The sequence below is a fragment of the Puma concolor genome, chromosome D2, assembly GCF_028749965.1.
Source record: "Puma concolor isolate L17-30 chromosome D2, mPumCon1.1.hap2, whole genome shotgun sequence".
NCBI lineage: Eukaryota > Metazoa > Chordata > Mammalia > Carnivora > Felidae > Puma > Puma concolor.
The window spans coordinates 19,930,508-19,949,223 of NC_141677.1; the positions used below are offsets into that span (position 1 = coordinate 19,930,508).

General features: G+C 56.1%; 2 protein-coding genes across 2 annotated transcripts in view; one reads left to right on the forward strand and one right to left on the reverse strand.

Annotated features, from left to right (window-relative positions):
* Positions 1-18,716, forward strand: part of LOC147575923 (liprin-alpha-1-like) — a 547,540-nt gene that overhangs the window by 165,248 nt on the left and 363,576 nt on the right. The window lies entirely within an intron of this gene.
* Positions 2,410-18,716, reverse strand: part of LOC147575926 (liprin-alpha-1-like) — a 360,673-nt gene continuing 344,366 nt past the window's right edge. The window contains exon 23 of the mRNA XM_086679725.1: positions 2,410-2,715. Coding sequence (XP_086535851.1) covers positions 2,425-2,715 — 291 coding nt within the window. The 3' untranslated portion in view covers positions 2,410-2,424. The remainder of the gene's footprint in view (positions 2,716-18,716) is intronic.

Genomic DNA, 18,716 nt, shown 5'->3' on the forward strand with positions numbered 1-18,716 from the left:
CACTTTGTTTCTCTGCTCTGTAATGTCTAACCGTGGGGTGCCTGTCGAGGCTGCTGTATCATTTCTGGGAGTTGGTGGGGAGTCGGTGGCTTGACGGATCGGTGTCTTGATCTCTGGGCAGTAAGCATTACTGTTCATTAGAATTGCAGCCGGCTTCTCCCTTTGCTCCCAGAATCTCCCTGCTTTTCATGCAGACAGCATTCCCTGTGCTGTGATTGTCTCCCAGCTGCAACACGGTCCCTCCAGAGAGGATTACTTGGGTTATTTATTTATTTATTTATTTGTGTTTATTCCTTTTTGAGAGAGGGAGACAGGGTGTGAGCAGGGGAGGAGCAGAGAGACAGGGAGACAGAATCAGAAGCAGGCTCCAGGCTCCCAGTTTACAGCACAGAGCTGGACGAAGGGCTCGAACCCACAAACCTCGAGATCATGACCTGAGTCGAAAGTTGGACGCTTGACCTAGTGGGCCACCCTGGTGGCCCTTTTGTGTGTTGTGTTTGCATGTGTGAGTACATGTTTAACTCACAGTAATAGAATTTATTACTTGTAGCAAAGTCATCATTTACGAGGAACAAACCCTGGAGGCCATGAGGAGATGTATGCTGGCAGGTTGCAGCAGTGATTTCCGTTTGCACGAAGAGAGAACTTTATGCAGCTACAAATCTTTGGAAACGTGTCATTTTCTGTATTTTCTCAATGTGTCTGAAAACCGGTTGAGCTATTTGGTTAGTCAAATGCACTTCCTCCTTCCCTCCTTCGGATTTCTTCACAAAGCCGTGTGAAGTGTGGGAGGATGTCCTGGAGTCCTGAAGAGGTCTGCACGCCTGACGGCTTGCCCTGGCATCAGACGTCCTCCTGACGTTTTTACTCTTCATCATGTTACACACGGATCCCTCCAGATGCCTGGGATTTCCTCAGTGGATCGCTGGGTTTCAGAGAGAGACCTGTGAGCAGCCTCTCACCTTCCGCCAGGAAGAGAGGTCTGTGCCTTATCAAAATGAACGGAATCTTGCCATTTGCAACTAGGTGGATGGAACTGGAGGATATTATGCTAAGTGAAATTAGCTTCTCAGTCAGAGAAGCTGCCAGAGATTGCTGTCTGGGTGGCAGCCGCGTTGCTCCTGACTCCTTCCTGCTGATATATTTCCTTTGCCCTAGAAGGAAGGCAGCCTGCTTTCCACCCGGCCTTTTGTCCACAGGCAAACCTCTTGTGCTCAATGCTTTGCAACGCACTGGGGTACCTGCTTCCTGTTGCCAGTGTACGTTTGCCAGGGAAGCCCATGAGGCACTGATTTTCCAAACTGTCCCCCATCCAGGGACTCTGCTTTAAAGGAGTTGACAATGAAAAATCAGAAGGGAGGCTTCCAGACTGCTTCCACCAAAGCTCCACAGGGAGGAACTGGTCAATAAATAACAATGATGATTATGATGATAATCATAATCAAAATAAGAATAACAAGTGAGAAGAAACACACTGGGGACATAAGTTGTTCAGCTCAGATGAAAATGGAATTAAGATGGGACTGCGGACATGACCACTATTTTCCAGGCAAGCTAGGTGTCCTGAGGGTAAGAAGGAAACGTCTGTGGGGTTGGCATGAAAGGAAGCACCGATCACAAGCGCACTGCATCCTGAGCTACGTAGGGCAGGAAGGCTTCTGGCTCTGGCCTTCCACTCACAACCGGTGGGCAGAGGCCCTCGTGATCTATCTCAGCGTTGGCTTCTCTGTGCTGGCTGGCAGCCATGTCTGTGGAATTGGGCTCTGGTCCCCGAGTCTTTGAATGGACTGTCTGCCCTGACCACCTGGGGAAGAACAATGCTCATGCTCCAACACTGGACTTCTCATCATGTGGTTACCTCACAGCGACCTGTGGAACAGGGTCACCGACAGCCCTCCGGCTAACAAGCACACAGGTCTCAGTAAGGGAGGGCAATGTGTCCTTGGGAATCGCCATGGGTTAGCTGCTTGTGAATGCTGGGCACTCTCTGAGTAACAGTTACATGGTTCCTGACTCTGACCTCTGATCTCCAACTCCCCTTGCACACAAGTGAAGATGGCTCCCTCCCAATACCACTTGCCCCATCCCAGAAGACTTTTTGCCTTCTCTTGCCAAGAGAGGTGTCACAGGTGAGCCCATGGAGAACCCACTGTCCATGTTCCCTTGGATCTAGGGCAACGTAGCAGGACTCCACACTTAAAATCAGAGAGACATAGTTCCAGGCTAGGAAACTCAGTCCCTCACTGGAAAACCGGATTAGGAAGAGATCAAGGGAATCAGAAGGGATACAGTTGGGTCCCAACTCTCTGTCCCAGATGATACTAAAATAAATCTGTGAAGGAAGTGACCGGCACAATTGCCCAGGGAAGCTTCATGTCCTATGACTATGGAAAACCTGTGGGTTGTAGAGAAATAGAACCTATTTTAGTTACACCTGGGAGCTTCAATGCAGCAAAAGAAACCCCCAACATCTGACATCAAACAGTGTAGGGGGGGTGGGGCACTTGCCAGCTTTGCAGCTTTTCCTGTCCGTGGGTAAAAGCAGTGGTGATCTGGAGGGCAGAGTCTCCATACGAGCCGATGCCCAAGTGTGTAGGACTGGGTTCTGATTCTGTTTAGTTCTTTTTGAGTCGTTTCTTTGACGATCACCTGCTGGCGCAACGACTGGGCATGCAGGATCCCTGAAAGTCTCCAAAAGCAGGATGTTGAGGCAGTCTATGGCGGGGGCAAAGAGCACAGTAATAGTCACTGCACCAACAAGAGACTTCAACGCCCAACGGTTTGAGGAGGACAACATGTTTTCGTTGACATCAGAAATTAGTTGTTCGGGGGGTTGAAAACAACCTTCACGTGTGCTCACTGGGAGTTAATCGGCCCTACGTGCAAAGAGAAAGAGTGAAAGCATGTCATTGGCAGCAACGTGGATGCAACGGGAAGGTTGTATGCTGAGCGACATAAGTCAGTCAGAGGAGGATACGTATCATATGTTTTCACTCACATGTGCTTCCTGAGAAGCTTAAGAGAAGACCGAGGGGAAGGGAAGGGGAAAAAATAGTTACAAACAGAGAGGGATGGAGGCAAACCATAAGAGACTCTTAAATACAGAGAACAAATGGAGGGTGGATGGGTGGTGGGGGAGAGGGAAAATGGGTGATGGGCATTGAGGAGGGCTTGTTGGGATGAGCACTGGGTGTTGTATGGAATCTAATTTATCAGTAAAGTATGAAAGAAAAGAAGACTAGCTAGCCCTATCTATGTGATTTTTTTTCCCCTTCTGACCGTGGCCCTAAAGGCCACATCTCTGTCAACTTTTGCCACAGCAGTGAGGCCAACCGTCTCTCAATATCACCTGCCACTACCCACGAGCAAGCCTCTTGTGCTTCACACATTCATGTCCCCAGTACCTCCTGTTCCCAAGATACATCTGGCAGACACCAGAAGAGCATCAGTTCCTCAAGCCATTCCAAATCGATGGGAACTTGGCAAGACTCCACCAATCAAAGTGGAGACAAAGGCTGCCCGACTCCAGCACGAATGTCTCCCAATGAACACACGGTGAGGATACGTGTAAGAAAATGGAAAAGATACACTGAGGGCTAAAGTTCTTCATCTCAGGTGAAAACAGAAAGAAGCTGGAGCTGATGTTACTAGCACAACTCCCTGGGCAAGTGTGGGTTCCAAGGAGTGAAAAAGACCTGTGGCCTGAAGAGAAATGGAACACCCACTAGCTGTACCAGGGAGTCCCGTGAGCAACGTCATGCACCCCAACGTCAATATGGTCAGCAAAGTGTCAAGCTCTGGCCAGGTTTCAAGCCATTCCCATCTGTGGATAGAGAGGCCCTTGTGACTCACAAGGTAGGCTCTTGCTCCTGGCGAGTCTTCAGATTCAGGCTCTGGTATTTTAGTCTTGGAGTATCGTTGTGCCCCAACCTGCTCGGTGAATGAACTTTACACGCACGGTCCCTGAGTGTCTCAGGGGGTAGGTAGCTCAGGCTTTCCCGGAAGGGGTGGGTAGAGAGCAGGGCAATGGTCCCATGGCGACAGAAACCAGCCAGACACAGAGTTCTTACTGGCAGGAGGTCAACCTTTCCTTTTCGATATCAGAAATTAAGTGCTATGCGATGACACACGGTGTGAGTGCAGGCTCCCCGGGAAGGACTGGGCACGGTCTGACTGACAGCCCTGTAGCTCCTCAACATGGCCCTAGGCCCTTGATCCAGAAAGGAGATCGGATCCTTCCGAACCTCCTCTGCCCCTATGCACAAAGCAAGCCTCTTGGGCTGAACAGTTCCGATCCCCGATGACATTTGGCCAAGGTAGGCCTTGCAGAGGAGGCCCATGGATTCATATTGCCCAGGCCATCCTAGATTCCTGGCAACTGGTCGCAACTCCATGATTACCGTCAGAAAATGCTCCTAGATGATGTCTGTGAATGTCCCATAATGATATCCTCATTAATGAAAGAGCAAGGGAATCTGAAGGGATGCACTGAAGGCCAGATGTCTTCCTCACCGAAGAAAATGGTATAAAGCTTCCAATGAAGTCACTAGCACTTTTTCCTGGGCCAGGTTGGTGTCAGCACTAACCTCAGTGGGCCAGGCCTCAGGGGAACCTCCAGTAGCTACACTTAGGAGCCCTGTATGTAAAAGGGCTATCACTTTCTTCCATTCCTTTCCTTCAGCGATAGAGCAGTGGTGATTTGAAGGATCTTATCTGGCTCCTGGCTGACCCCCAAGTCCCTGGAGATGGTCTCTGGTCTTTACTTACGGAGATTCTTGTTTCTACCTCCTTAGGCAAGGTATGCACTTTGCTTGGACAAACCATTAGCATCTCAGAACTTAGGAAGCACAGGCATTCCAGGAGGTTGGGAGAGAGCAGGAAGTAACCATCTGAGCCAACACAATCCTGCCTGGCCCTGACTTCTTAGGAATGCAAGGACAACCTTTCTTCCCCAACATGGCAAACGGATTGCTGTGGGGTAGCACACCACCGAGTGGGAGCTCGCCTAGAGCTTCTTGTCACTGTCTGAGGACAGACCAGTTGCTCCTGAATCTGGCCCCTGATCCCAGTCTCTTCTTGACCCTGAAGTGAGGTGGGCTCTTTCCAGCACCACCTGCTTTGAATTGCATGAGCGTCTTATATTCTCTATTCTATTTAACATCTAACCTGATCGCTTTGCAGCATGACCGCTGTTTCTGGACTGCATTCACCACACAGGGACACATCACTGTGTGTTTTTATGTCTCGGGCCACATAGACTTTACAATAACCTATGTTGCTAAAGTGCAAAGTCTCCCAATGGTTGAGCTGTGAGTACTTCTGTGGGATTGCCAAACAGGAAAGTGATATCTGACAGAAATATAGAAATATCTCAATTCACTTGAAAGACAGTCTGTCAGTTGTGGTTCCTGCATGTGGTCACGTTCTCCTATCACCTAGAAATGAGGAGGTCGCATATTTAGAAACACCTGTGAGTAGAAAATGTCATAAAGAAACGTTGAATCTTCACGACAGCACATTCTTCTGTCCTATTTTCCTTCATGTATTCTAAATATCTGAGTGGCAACCATTAGATTTTATTCGACTACTGCTGAGGTAGAAGCATAAAGAGAAACTAAATAGAAATATTCTTGGAATAAGTGAGTCAGTCACAAGAAATCATTAGGCTTTTTGTTTGTTTTATTTCTTTTGTCGGTTTTCAGTCCTCTTTGTAATATGTCCACAACGATGCCTCCAGTTTTGCTTTGGTTTTTAGCATCGCTTTGTTTATTCGGGGACTTTTATCATTCCATACAAATTTTACGATCTTTTGTTCTGTGAAAGATGGTGGTGGTATTTTGATATGCATTGCGCTAACGTGTCGATTGCTTGGGGTAGTATAGACCTTTTAACCACGTTGTACTCCAAACCACGGGCATGGAGAGGTTTCCCATTTCTTTGTGTCCTCTCGCATTTCGTTCATGAGATTTCAGAGTACAGATTTTATACCTCTCCGTTAGGATAATTTCTATGTAACTGACAAAGTATCTTTGGTGCAACTGGCAATAGCTTAAAGCTCTCCCATCACGTTTGCTCTAAAAATGAGAGGCAGATATTCCAGGAGAAATCATGTCAGCACTTCCTGTCCATTTGAGTTCACCTTGCCATCCTAATTCCCACATATGTACTGGCACACACACACACACACACACACACACACACACACACACTGAACGGTGTTCAAGAGAGACTGGACACTGGGCAATAACAAGACAGAAGGAAGAAACAGGTGAGCGAGAGCTCTGCCATGGGGCAGCAGCATCCATTGTCACAGCTGCATGCACAAAGGCCCAAAGATGGGCAAGAGATTCTTAACGTATGTAGGTTTCTGCTGCACCCAGGACCATCCTTGACCCAGCCTCCAGAGGAAAGGACTAGGGTCCTACAGTCCACCTCTCTGGGCACCTGGAATTATGATGAACTAACTCCCAGTAGTTTCACAATAGCTAAAGAAGAAAAGGCTTTGGTGTTCTCCCATAATCAGTTGTGTTGCCAGTGGGTTTCTCCTGAGTTCCGTAAAATCATAAAGCGTCAACTGGCCTTGGTTCTCGATCAATGCCTCACTGTGTTCTGAGAGACTAGAGAAGGACTTGATACTTGCTGAAGCCTTTAGAGCCTAGAGAGGTTTGGGGACCTGGGGCGGTGAGGGGTGGGGATAGGGAGGGACATGTCAGAGCCCTGTACACTGACTCCAGAGCCCAAGTCCAGTAACAGTCCGGGGTCCCCGGGCTCTTCATTGGGAAACAGGGGGTTCATTTTGCTGGCCGACGGGAGGATGCCTCACGAGTCACGAGTATACACTGGGGGTTGGACAAAGGGGAACGCCAGAAACCTGAGGTCCATAGCACAGCTCTTGGGCGTGTGGCTTATGAGCTTTACTCAGGGACCTTCGAGGGCCACGTTAGCTTAGGTTTAGGTCCGATTAGGTTAAGCTGGGGTCAGGGCGCTGATTCTGTTTGGTGGTCTTCATGCCTGCGGCTGCAGTGCTAGCGCCGGGCACCAGGGAACAGGCAGCCTCCTGTGTCCGTGGTGCACACTGAGACTTGCTGGAGGAACGGAACAAGGGAAAGTTCGTGCAGAGGTCATTCTGGAATCCCCCTGCCTCAGATACAACAGGAATCTCCCATGAGTAGCAGTTATCTCCACAGAGTAAGCCCATTAAATCTAGACACAGGGCTCCACAGTCCTTCGATTTCTTCATTCAGTAACTGCTCCAAGCACGCACTTTGCGCTAGGGGATCTGGCGGGCCTAACTGAAAGGCTGGCAATGACAAAGCGGTCCCCGCCTGCCAGGTCTCCACAGTCTGGTGGGGAGATGAACGAAGGTATGAGACACAAGAGTTGTCCCAATAAAAAGGGAAGGGGTTCAAGGACTGTAATAGTGAAAAAAACAAGTGTGCTGTGAGGACAGCCTGGGGAGTCACTGGAGGTGACATCTGCTGGGACCAGAATGACAAGAGGGAACCACCCTGCCCGTGTCTACAACGTGTCAGGAGAAGATATTGCTGTGGCCAAGAATAGGAGACAGAATCGAGTTTGTCCAGACACATCAGAAAGGTGGATAATGTGGCTGTGGGATCCCGGGAGGGGAGAGGCAGAGAGGAGCCAGACCATAGACCAGATGCTGGGACCTGGTAGACTATTAGCTTTCCATTCCTCCCTGACAGACTTGTCTAGCTATTTAGAACCTTAAAACTACAAATATTGAATAGCTCACAATTTTTGTAGGAGAGGAATCCAGTCACAGCATAGCTGTGTGACCCTGCCTCAAAGTAAGTCTCTATGAAGCCAGGGTTGTGGTCTCAACGGAGAGTCAAAAGGGCGATACTTTCCTTCCAAGCTCACTCACACAGACAGTGTCAGAACTCAGTTGCAACTGAGAGCCTATTTCAATCTTTTGCCTTGGAAACTTGCTTCTTACTCTCCTCTATCGTGTTCTCATATGGTATTCCCTAACTGAGGTGTTTGATTCCCCATTTGCAGGGTTAGCGGACAGACAGAGGGAGCAAATGAGGACAGAGAGCAGAGAGAGAGAGGGAAAAGGGAAGGAGAGAGAGAGAGAGAGAGAGAGAGAGAGAGAGAGAGATACAGAGAGAGAGAGAAAGAGGAGCAGACAGACAGAGAGAGATGGAACAAACACGGGACAAAGCAAGTCAGAAGCAAGTGACAGAATTTCTGTCCTGAAATCTGGAAACTGACCTCCCCTCACTAACAGCTTAGTGGTTTCACAAGGAGTGACGTTTCCTGACTGGACACAGATCACTGTCTGTGTCCCCGGGGGATGTCCGGGAGAGTGTGTTCAGCAGGCTCACCCAGAACTGAGAACGGTGGCTACATTTTGGAAATGGCAGGAAGTGGTAAACATCCAGCCTCACTCGTCATCAGAAAAGTGAACATAGGACGATGAGTTTGGTGTAATTTCTCATCCACAAAACTAGCAAAAATGACTCATCGCACTCCTGAAACCAGACCCCTTGTTGTGCATTAGAGATCAGGGCACTCATTTTTCAGTAGCGGGAGGGGCCTCGACTCTCTTACTGGAGGGTGATTGTTGCCATGATTTCAGTTGCCATCACCTTTGATTCCGGTGGGGAGGGGTCTGATTCTGGAGAGCAAAGACAGTGACTAGGGATTTGCACAGACTTTCATGTAGGCATGTGTCATCTCTGCTTTTGCTCTAAGAGCCCTGAATGGGACACCTCCTTCTCAGACAGAGAGGATCCGATTCCTCTGGCTACAGGACCATGATACAGCATCTAGAATGATGGTGCCAGAGAGAATGTCACACTCTGTTGTCAAAACCGTTGCATGGGCCATGACCGAGGGAGTGGGCTGTTTAGATTTCTGTTTCTTATTTTAATTTAAATTTTAGTTAGTTAACGTATAGGTTTCAGAAGTCGAATTCCGTGATTCATCAGTTACGTACAACACCCAGTGCTCATCACAAGTGCCCTCCTTGGTACCCACCACCCATCTAGCCCATCTCTCACCCACATCCCTCCATCAACTCTCAGTTTGTTCTTTAGCATTAAAAGTCTACCTCTTTTCTAGGTCCACCTGGGTGGCTCAGTCGGTTGAGTGTCTGACTTCGGCTCAGGTCATGATCTCAATCTGTGAGTTTGGGCCCCGCGTCAGGCTCTGTGCTGACAGCTCAGAGCCTGGAGCCTGCTTCGGATTCTGTGTCTCCCTCTCTCTCTGCCCCTCCCCCGCTCATGCTCTGTCTCTCTCGGTCTCAGAAATAAATAAACATTAAAAAAAAAATTTTTAAGTCTACCTCTCTTCTCGTCCTCACCTTCTCATATGTTAATTGCCACATACTAGTGAAATTGTATCTTTGTCTTTCTCAGATGGACTCATTTAGCTTAGCACAATACGTTCTAGTTCCATCCACATAGTTTCAAATGGCAAGACTCCATGCTTTTTGATGGCTGAGTAATATTCTCATCAAGACAAAACCTTCTGCACAGTGGAGGAAACAATGAACACAACTAAAAGCAGCCCACAGCATGGGAGAAGATATTTGCAAGACACATATGTGAGAAAGGGTTAGGATCAAAATGTAGAAACACCTTATCAAACTCAGCACCCAAAACCAAACAGCCCAGTTATGAAATGGGCAGAAGGCATGAATAGACACTTGCCCAAAGAAGACTTCCAGATGGCTAACAGACATATGGAAAGATGCTCAACATCACTGTGCATTAAGGAATGCAGAGCAAAACCACGATGAGAGACCACCTCACACCTGCTAGAATGGCTAAAATGAACCACACAAGAAGGAACCGTTGTCGGTGAGAGTTGGAGAAAGGGGAACACTCTTGCACTGCTGGTCACAATACAAACTGGTGCAGCCACCCTGTTATGACTTTTTAAAGAAGCAACGTCAGCAAGCGCTCCCCCTTCTATGGCTACTTGTTGTTCCCATTTATGTGTACTCTTAAGGGCACTGGCAGCAGGCCAAGAGTTTTCCCTATGAGGAGTAGGGTAACAAAAAATTGAAAACCAATGTAAATGGAGATTTAAAGATACGAAGTAGGGTTTACCCAGTTGAAATGAAAATAAGAATAAAAACAGAAACAAAACAGTTTGCCCAACAAAAAAGCCAAACTCACACTGTGATTCCACTCTCTGAAAATAATGCTTAAGGTAGAAAAACAGTGTAGGCTGTGATTGCCCTTGAATGCCAGGATTCTTATTTCCTTCATCAGCCTTATTTTGTCTATCCAAAGAACACAGAAAGCTACCGGCAAACGTAACCTGGTTTGGTTAAGCTGCTTCCAAATCTAAGGAAAGTCAATCAGGAAGAGGAGCCAATGGAGGTTTCCAAAGAGCATGACTTGATTGTCACAGGAATGGAGAAGTCCTTGGAAAAACTAAAGAGGCCTAGGAGATTTCTGCCACAATGCTATAATTTGGTGAGACAAATTGCCAGATAGATACCCGATCCCCTCCAGTTTAAACCTACGTTCCAGGAATAAATACACAGGTGAGATGATAACACATCTTTTATTCAATATAAAACCACACTTTTCCAAAAGCTCTCATTCATTCCTTTCCGAGACCTTCGTGCCAAGTTTTCCTTTCGGAGGAAGGTTCCTTTGAAGTGCAGGTCTCTGCTCTCAATGACCCGTGCTGTTGTCTCCCATCCCTACTAACCACATGGACCCCCCTTTCACCTCTGTCTTCCTCATTGGCAGTGATCTCCACATGGGCACAGATCACATTTTGTCCCGGTCACTAATGAAGATATAGTGCTGGACCCAGAGGAAGGATGGGTGGCCTTTAAAGGAATTCATACAGAATGAACCTGTTATTTGACTTGCGTCATGAGCGTCAAAACTACAGGCCCAGGATGGCATGCACGGAGGATTTCCCACTAGCCTTCCATTGTTAAGCTGCCTTTGTCTATCTGTAAGACATTGTCATCCTCATTCTTCTTCAATACCTGCACAACTACTGCTAACTATTTCTGCACGGGAAAGAGAGGAGTCTCTATGCAATGTGACTTAGAGGACATTGTAACTTCTTCTAAGGTACTTCTTTTTTTTAAATTTTTTTCATGTTCATTCATCTTTGAGAGACAGAGAAAGACACAGCATGAGTAGGGAAGGGGCAGAGAGAGAGGGAGACACAGGCTCTGAGCTATCAGCACAAGGCCCGACAAAGGGCTCGAACTCACAGACAGCGAGATCATGATCTGAGCCCAAGTCGGACACTCAACTCACTGAGCCACCCATGTGCCACCCCCAACGTAGTTCAGAACCCACAGCAGTCCTGGCAAGGGTGCCATAACTACAATCTCATGTAATTCACCTACTAAACGATTGGACAGGTACTCATTTCATTTTGTTTCGTTTTCAAATTGCAGTTTTTGTAGTCTCTTTGATTTCAAAAGGTTAATACAAAGAGTTAAGTAGTTTCACGGTCCAAATATTACCCAGTGTGCATTTTTGCAGGTACACATTTCAATCTCCTTCACGTGGTGCGAAAACTACCCCAGCAGCCACCTTCGCTCTAGTACTATCAAACTATTATCACAGTAGGGTCTGTTACTTGATACTCTACTCGCTCTCACTCTCTCCCTTTGTCTCTTCCTCACGATCTCGCTCTCTTATTTCCGGTGATTCTTTACTTCTAACCCGTGAATGATTACAATATTACATGGTACTTGTAGATTTCTGACTGACATAATTCACTTAGTCCAATAATCGATAGTTTCAACAAACCATTACAAGTTGAAACTTCACACTCTATCACTGGGCTGAAAAGTACATATCTTAGTGGCTGACCCAGGAAGGAAACACACCTGTGTCAAACCCATACAAAAAAAACAAGGCTGCTAATGTGGAACCAGGTCGCTGAAGAAGCGGCATAAGACCAGCCTTGCCTTCCAGCCCAGCAGATTCTCAGGCCCTCCTCCCCACCAAGAGGGCTAGCGCAAACCAAAACCTGGCCATTCTCTCCTGTCTGCCCCACCTGGCTCGAAACCAAAAGGAAGCCCCCCGAGCGTCCCCAGAGAACCTCACCAGCCCAAGCCCAATACCGTAGATGGGCCTCGTGAATTGACAGAGGCTCTGGGGATGAGGGCTGAGAGGCAGGGCAGAGGTAGAGGACCCAGGGAGCCCAGGACTGGGGCACAGTCAATATCTGAGAACTCACTGCGCCTCCCAGCCTCCTGGGTCCTTGTATAAATAGGCCCCAACCCAAACCTCCAACATGCGAACCCCTACCGAGACCCCAGCCCCGCCCTCTCTTCCTGCTCCCTGCACCTGTGGGTGGTGTGTCAGGGAAATTGCAAACCTGAGGAGTGGCCTCCAGCCAGTACAGAGGGATTTGGCCTGATAAGGGGAGCGGGTAGCAGGGAGCATGCCCCTTCTGACATGCGGTGGGGTGTGCCAGCCACGCCTGACAGGGCCGGACCAGGCCAGGCCAACTTGCTGACCCGGGAGGGGCTGGGGGAGCAGTGGCTGGGGTGTGTTTGGCCCCAGCAGCGCCAGCATGCCTGCAGCCACCGCCGCCTCAGCCGCAGCCCACGCCGCCCCCGCCGCCGAAGCCGCCGCCGAAGCCTCCGCCGCCGCTGGAGCCGGAGCCGGAGCCACCGCCGCAGTCCAAGCCTCCGCGGCACCCGCCGCCACCGTCGCCGCCGCCGCCTCAGCCGCCGCCGCAGCCGCCGACGCCGCCGCCGTCGCAGCCTCAGCTGCAGCCGCCTCAGCCGCCGCCGCCGCCTCAGCCGCCACCGCCGCCGCTGCCGCGGCTGCCTTCGCCGCCGCCTCAGCCGCAGCCGCCACCGCCGCCGCCTCAGCCGCAGCCGCAGCCTCCACCGCCGCCGCCTCAGCCGCAGCCGCCGCCGCCCCTGCCATCGCAGCCTCAGCTGCAGCCGCCGCAGCCGCCGCCGCCGCCGAAGCCGGAGCCACCGCCGCAGTCCAAGCCTCGGCGGCAGCCGCTGCCACCGTCGCCGCCGCCGTCTCAGCCGCAGCCGCCGACGCCGCCATCGCACCCTCAGCCGCAGCCGCCTCAGCCGCAGCCGCCACCGCCGTCGCAGCCTCAGCTGCAGCCGCCTCAGCCGCCGCCGCCGCCTCAGCCGCCGCCGCCGCCGCCGCCGCTGCCGCCTCAGCCGCAGCCGCCGCCGCCGCCGTCCAAACCTCGGAGTCAGTCGCCGCCGCCGCCGCTTCAGCCGCAGATGCCGGCGTCGCCGCCGCCGCCTCAGCCACAGCCACTGCCGCTGTCGCAGCCTCGGCCGCAGCCGCCGCCGCCTCTGCCGCCGCAGCCGTCGCCGCCACCTCAGCCGCAGCCTCAGCTGCAGCCGACTCAGCCGCCGCCGCCACCGCCACCGCCGCCGATGCCGCCGCCGCCGCCGCCGCCGCCGCCTCAGCCACAGCCGCCACCGCCCCCTCCGTCGCAGCCTCAGCTGCAGCCGCCCCCGCCGTCGCAGCCTCAGCTGCAGCCGCCCCAGCCGCCAGCTCAGACGCAGCCGCCGCCCCCGCCGGCGCCTCAGCCACAGCCGCCGCCTCAGCCGCCGCCGCTGCCGCCACCGCCCGCAGCCGTGGGGCCGCGGCGGGTGGCGGAGGCCGCGCCAGAGGACCCTGGCAACGCGCCGTGGCGCAATCCCGGCGTTCTGTAACCCCGGGACTCTTGCAGGCGGCTCCCGGTTTGGCCCCAGGTCCGCCTCTGCATCCATCCCTCAGCGCACCGCACCGCACCTCGCAGCCCCGCACCACACCACGTTGGGCTGCTCACTGGGAAGAGGGCAGAAGCGAGCGTGGGGCATCAGGACGCTCGTGCCTTCGGGGCCCGCCCCGCCAGGTTCTCAGCGCTTCCTCCCCAGCGCTAGGGCGAGCACAGCCAGCCAACAGGCCATTCCCTCCCGTCTGCCCCACCTGGTGCAAACCCACCCGGAGCCCCCAGCGCCCCCAGACAGCAGCATCAGCCCGAGTCCGCTGCCCTAGCTGGGCCTCCTAAAATGCCAGGGGCCCTGTGGATGAGGGCTCGAGGGAGGGAAGAGATCCAGGACCCAGGGAGCCCAGGCCTTGGGGAAGTTGGAGGCTGGGGACCTGTTGCCCTCCCAGCCACCCAAACGCCCGCTCCTGGGTTCTTGTATCCACCCACCCAGCGCCCACCCTCCAGCCCCCAGGCGCCAGATTCCGGTTCCGCCCACATCACCCTCCCCCCGTCCGGGTGCGGGTTTGGGTGGTGTGTCAGGAAAGGTGCACAGCTGGACTGTGGCTTCCAGTCACTGCAGTGGGATTTGGCCGGGTTCCGGGAGTGGGGAGCGTGCCCTTTTGAAGTGCCCCGGGGTGTGCGGGCGGCGGGGGGGGGGGGGGGGGGGGGGGGGGGGGGGGCGGGGAGCGAGGCGGGCGGGGCCGGGCCAGGCACAGCCGCCTTGCTGGCCCGGGAGGGGCTGAGGGAGCAGTGGCTGGGGTGTGTTTGGCCCCAGCAGCGCCGCTCCCTGGGCAGACAGGGACGCAGGCAGGGAGGGGGGAAGGGCGGCGGGCGCCAAAGGAGTGGTGAAGGAGGCCAAAGGCTTAAAAGGCAAAGGCCTACAACACCCAGTATCCTAGTCCGTCTCCCTTCCAAGTGGGAACCAGGCCCGACCCTGCTTAGCTTCCCAGAGAAGACGGGGTCGGACGCGTTCTGGCTGCTACGGCCGAACAGGCCAGGGGCCGCCGCTGGGCGCTTCAAGAGCCTGCTGCACGCGTGCCAAGCCAAGCGCGTGCCGCGCCTCACCCATGCACGCGCCTCACTGCCTGCCTGCCTGCCAGCCTGCCTGCCTGCCAGCCTGCCTGCCTGCTCGCCTGCCTGCCAGCCTGCCTGCTTGCCTGCCTGCCAGCCTGCCTGCTTGCCGGCCTGCCAGCCTGCCTGTTTGCCTGCCTGCCAGCCTGCCTGTTTGCCTGCATGCCAGCCTGCCTGTTTGCCTGCATGCCAGCCTGCCTGCTTGCTGGCCTTCCAGCCTTCCAGCCTGCCTGCTTGCCTGCATTCCAGCCTGCCTCCTTGCCTGCCTCTCAGCCTGCCTGCTTGCCTGCATGCCAGTCTGCCTGCTTGCCTGCCTGCTTGCCGGCCTGCCAGCCTGCCTGCTTGCCTGCCTGCCAGCCTGCCTGTTTGCCTGCATGCCAGCCTGTCTGCTTGCCGGCCTTCCAGCCTGCCTGTGTGCCTGCCTGCCAGCCTGCCTGCTTGCCTGCCTGCCAGCCTGCCTGCTTGCCTGCATGCCAGCCTGCCTGCTTGCCTGCCTCTCAGCCTGCCTGCTTGCCTGCCTGCCAGCCTGCTTGCCGGCCTGCCAGCCTGCCTGCTTGCCTTCCGCCGCGGGCCCTGGGCCCCGGCCCCGAGCGGGTGGCAGAGGCCCCGCAAGAGGACCCTGGCAACGCGTTGTGGCCCAAGCCTCGGCGTTCTGCAATCCCGGGACTCTTGCGGGCTGCTCCAGGCGTGGCCCCACTTCCGCCTCCGCTTCCATCCCGAACCGCACCGCAAGGCACCTCGCAGCCAGGCACCACACCACGCTGGGCTAGTCACTGGGAAGTGGGTGGAGCGAGCTTGGGGCATCAGGCCAGTCGTGCCTCCCGGGCCCGCCCCGCTGGGATCTCAGCGCCTCCTCCCCAGCCCTGGGGCGAGGGCCGCCAGCCACCAGGCCTTTCCCTCCCGTCTGCCCCACCTGGGGCAAACCCACCCGGAGCCCCCAGCGCCCCCAGACACCATCACCAGCCCGAGGCCGCTGCCCTAGCTGGGCCTCGTGAAATGCCAGGGTCCCTGGGGATGAGGGCTGGAGGGAGGGAAGAGGTCCAGGACCCAGGGGGCCCAGGGCTGTGGCGGATGCGGAGTCTGGAGTCGCGCTGCCTCTCCGCTCCCTCCTGGGTTCTTGTATCCACCCACCCAGCCCCCACCCCCAGCCCCCAGACGCCAGCCTCCGGTTCCGCCCACACAGTAACACCCCCTCGGATCGGGTGTGGGTTTGGGTGGTGTGTCAGGAAAGGTGCACAGCTGGACTGTGGCTTCCAGTCGCTGCAGTGGGGTTTGGCCGGGTACCGGGAGTGGGGAGTGTGCCCCTTTGTAGTGCCCTGGTGTGTGCGGGCCCGGGGGGGGGGGGGGGCGAGACGGGGCGGGGCCGGGCCAGCCCTGGCCGCCTTGCTGGCCCGGGAGGGGCTGAGGGAGCAGTGGCTGGGGCATGTTTGGCCCCAGCAGCGCCGCTCCCTGGGCAGACAGGGACGCAGGCAGGGAGGGGGGAAGGGCGGCGGGTGCCAAAGGAGTGGTGAAGGAAGCCAAAGGCTTAAAAGGGAAAGGCCTACAGCACCCGGTATTCCGAGTCCGTCTCCCTTCCAAGGGGGAACCAGGCCAGACCCTGCTTAGGTTCCCAAAGAAGACGCGGTCGGACGCGTTCTGGCTGCTATGGCCGAACTGGCCAGCGGCTGCCGCTGGGCGCTTCAAGAGCCTGCTGCACGCGTGCCAAGCCAAGCGGGTGCCGCGCCTCACCCATGCACGCGCCTCACTGCCTGCCTGCCTGCCAGCCTGCCTGCCTGCCTGCCAGCCTGCCTGTTTGCCTCCTGCCAGCCTGCCTGTTTGCCTGCCTGCCAGCCTGCCTGCTTGCCTGCCTGCCAGCCTGCCTGCTTGCCTGCCTGCCAGCCTGCTTCCCGGCCTGCCAGCCTGCCTGCTTGCCTTCCGCCGCGGGCCCTGGGCCCCGGCCCCGGGCGGGTGGCAGAGGCCCCGCAAGAGGACCCTGGCAACGCGCTGTGGCCCAAGCCCCAGCGTTCTCCAATCCCGGGACTCTTACAGGCTGCTCCAGGCATGGCCCCACTTCCGCCTCAGCTTCCATCCCGAACCGCACCGCTAGGCACCTCGCAGCCGCGCACCACACCACGCTGGGCTGGTCACTCGGAAGTGGGTGGAGCGAGCTTGGGGCATCAGGCCAGTCGTGCCATCCGGGCCCGCCCCGCTGGGATCTCAGCGCCTCCTCCCCAGCCCTGGGGCGAGCGCCGCCAGCCACCAGGCCTTTCCCTCCCGTCTGCCCCACCTGGTGCAAACCCACCCGGAGCCCCCAGCGCACCCAGCACCATCACCAGCCCAAGGCCGCTGCCCTAGCAGGGCCTCGTGAAATGCCAGGGGCCCTGGGGATGAGGGCTCGAGGGAGGGAAGAGGTCCAGGACCCAGGGAGCCCAGGGCTGTGGCGGATGCGGAGTCTGGAGTCGCGGTGCCACTCCTCTCGCTCCTGGGTTCTTGTATCCACCCACCCAGCCCCCACCCCCCAGCCCCCAGGCGCCAGCCTCCGGTTCTGCCCACACCAAACCCCCCCCCTCGGAGCTGGTGCGGGTTTGGGTGGTGTGTCAGGAAAGGTGCACAGCTGGACTCTCGCTCCAGTCCCTGCGGTGGGATTTGGCCGGGTACCGGGAGTGGGAGGCGTGCCCATTTGAAGTGCCCTGGGGTGTACGGGCACGGAGTTGGGGGGGGGGAGACGGGGCGGGGCCGGGCCAGGCATGGCCGCCTTGCTGGCCCGGGAGGAGCTGAGGGAACAGTAGCTGGGGCGTGTTTGGCCCCAGCAGCGCCGCTCCCTGGGGAGACAGGGATGCAGGCAGGGAGGGGGGACGGGCGACGGGCGCCAAAGGAGTGGTGAAGGAGGCCAAAGGCTTAAAAGGGAAAGGCCTACAGCACCCGGTATTCCGAGTCCGTCTCCCTTCCAAGGGGGAACCAGGCCCGACCCTGCTTAGCTTCCCAAAGAATACGCGGTCGGACGCGTTCTGGCTGCTATGGCCGAACTGGCCAGCGGCTGCCGCTGGGCGCTTCAATAGGCTATTGCACGCCTGCCAAGCCTAGCGGGTGCCATGCCTCACCCATGCACGCGCCTCATTGCTTGCCTGCCTGCCAGCCTGACTGCCTGCCAGCCTGCCTGCCTGCCTGCTCGCCTGCCTGTTTGCCTGCCTGCCAGCCTGCCTGCTTGCCTGCCTGCCAGCCTGCTTGCCGGCCTGCCAGCCTGCCTGCTTGCCTTCCGCCGCCCTCCGCCGCGGGCCCTGGGCCCCGGGCCCCGGGCGGGTGGCAGAGGCCCCGCAAGAGGACCCTGGCAACGCGCTGTGGCCCAAGCCCCGGCGTTCTCCAATCCCGGGACTCTTGCAGGCTCCTCCAGGGTGGCCCCACTTCCGCCTCCGCTTCCATCCGGAACCCCACAGCTAGGCACCTAGTAGCCGCGCACCACACCCCGCTGGGCTGGTCACTGGGAAGTGGGTGGAGCGAGCTTGGGGCATCAGGCCAGTCGTGCCTTCCGGGCCTGCCCCGCTGGGATCTCAGCGCCTCCTCCCCAGCCCTGGGGCGAGCGCCGCCAGCCACCAGGCCTTTCCCTCCCGTCTGCCCCACCTGGTGCAAACCCACCCGGAGCCCCCAGCGCCCCCAGCACCATCACCAGCCCGAGGCTGCTGCCCTAGCTGGGCCTGGTGAAATGCCAGGGGCCCTGGGAATGAGGGCTCGAGGAGGGAAGAGGTCCAGGACCCAGGGAGCCCAGGGCTGTGGCGGATGCGGAGTCTGGAGTCGCGGTGCCCCCTCCTCTGGCTCCTGGGTTCTTGTATCCACCCACCCAGCCCCCACCCCCCAGCCCCCAGGCGCCAGCCTCCGGTTCCGCCCACACCGCACCACCCACCATCTGTCAGGGTGCGGGTTTGGGTGGTGTGTCAGGAAAGGTGCAAAGCTGGGCTGTGGCTTCCAGTGGC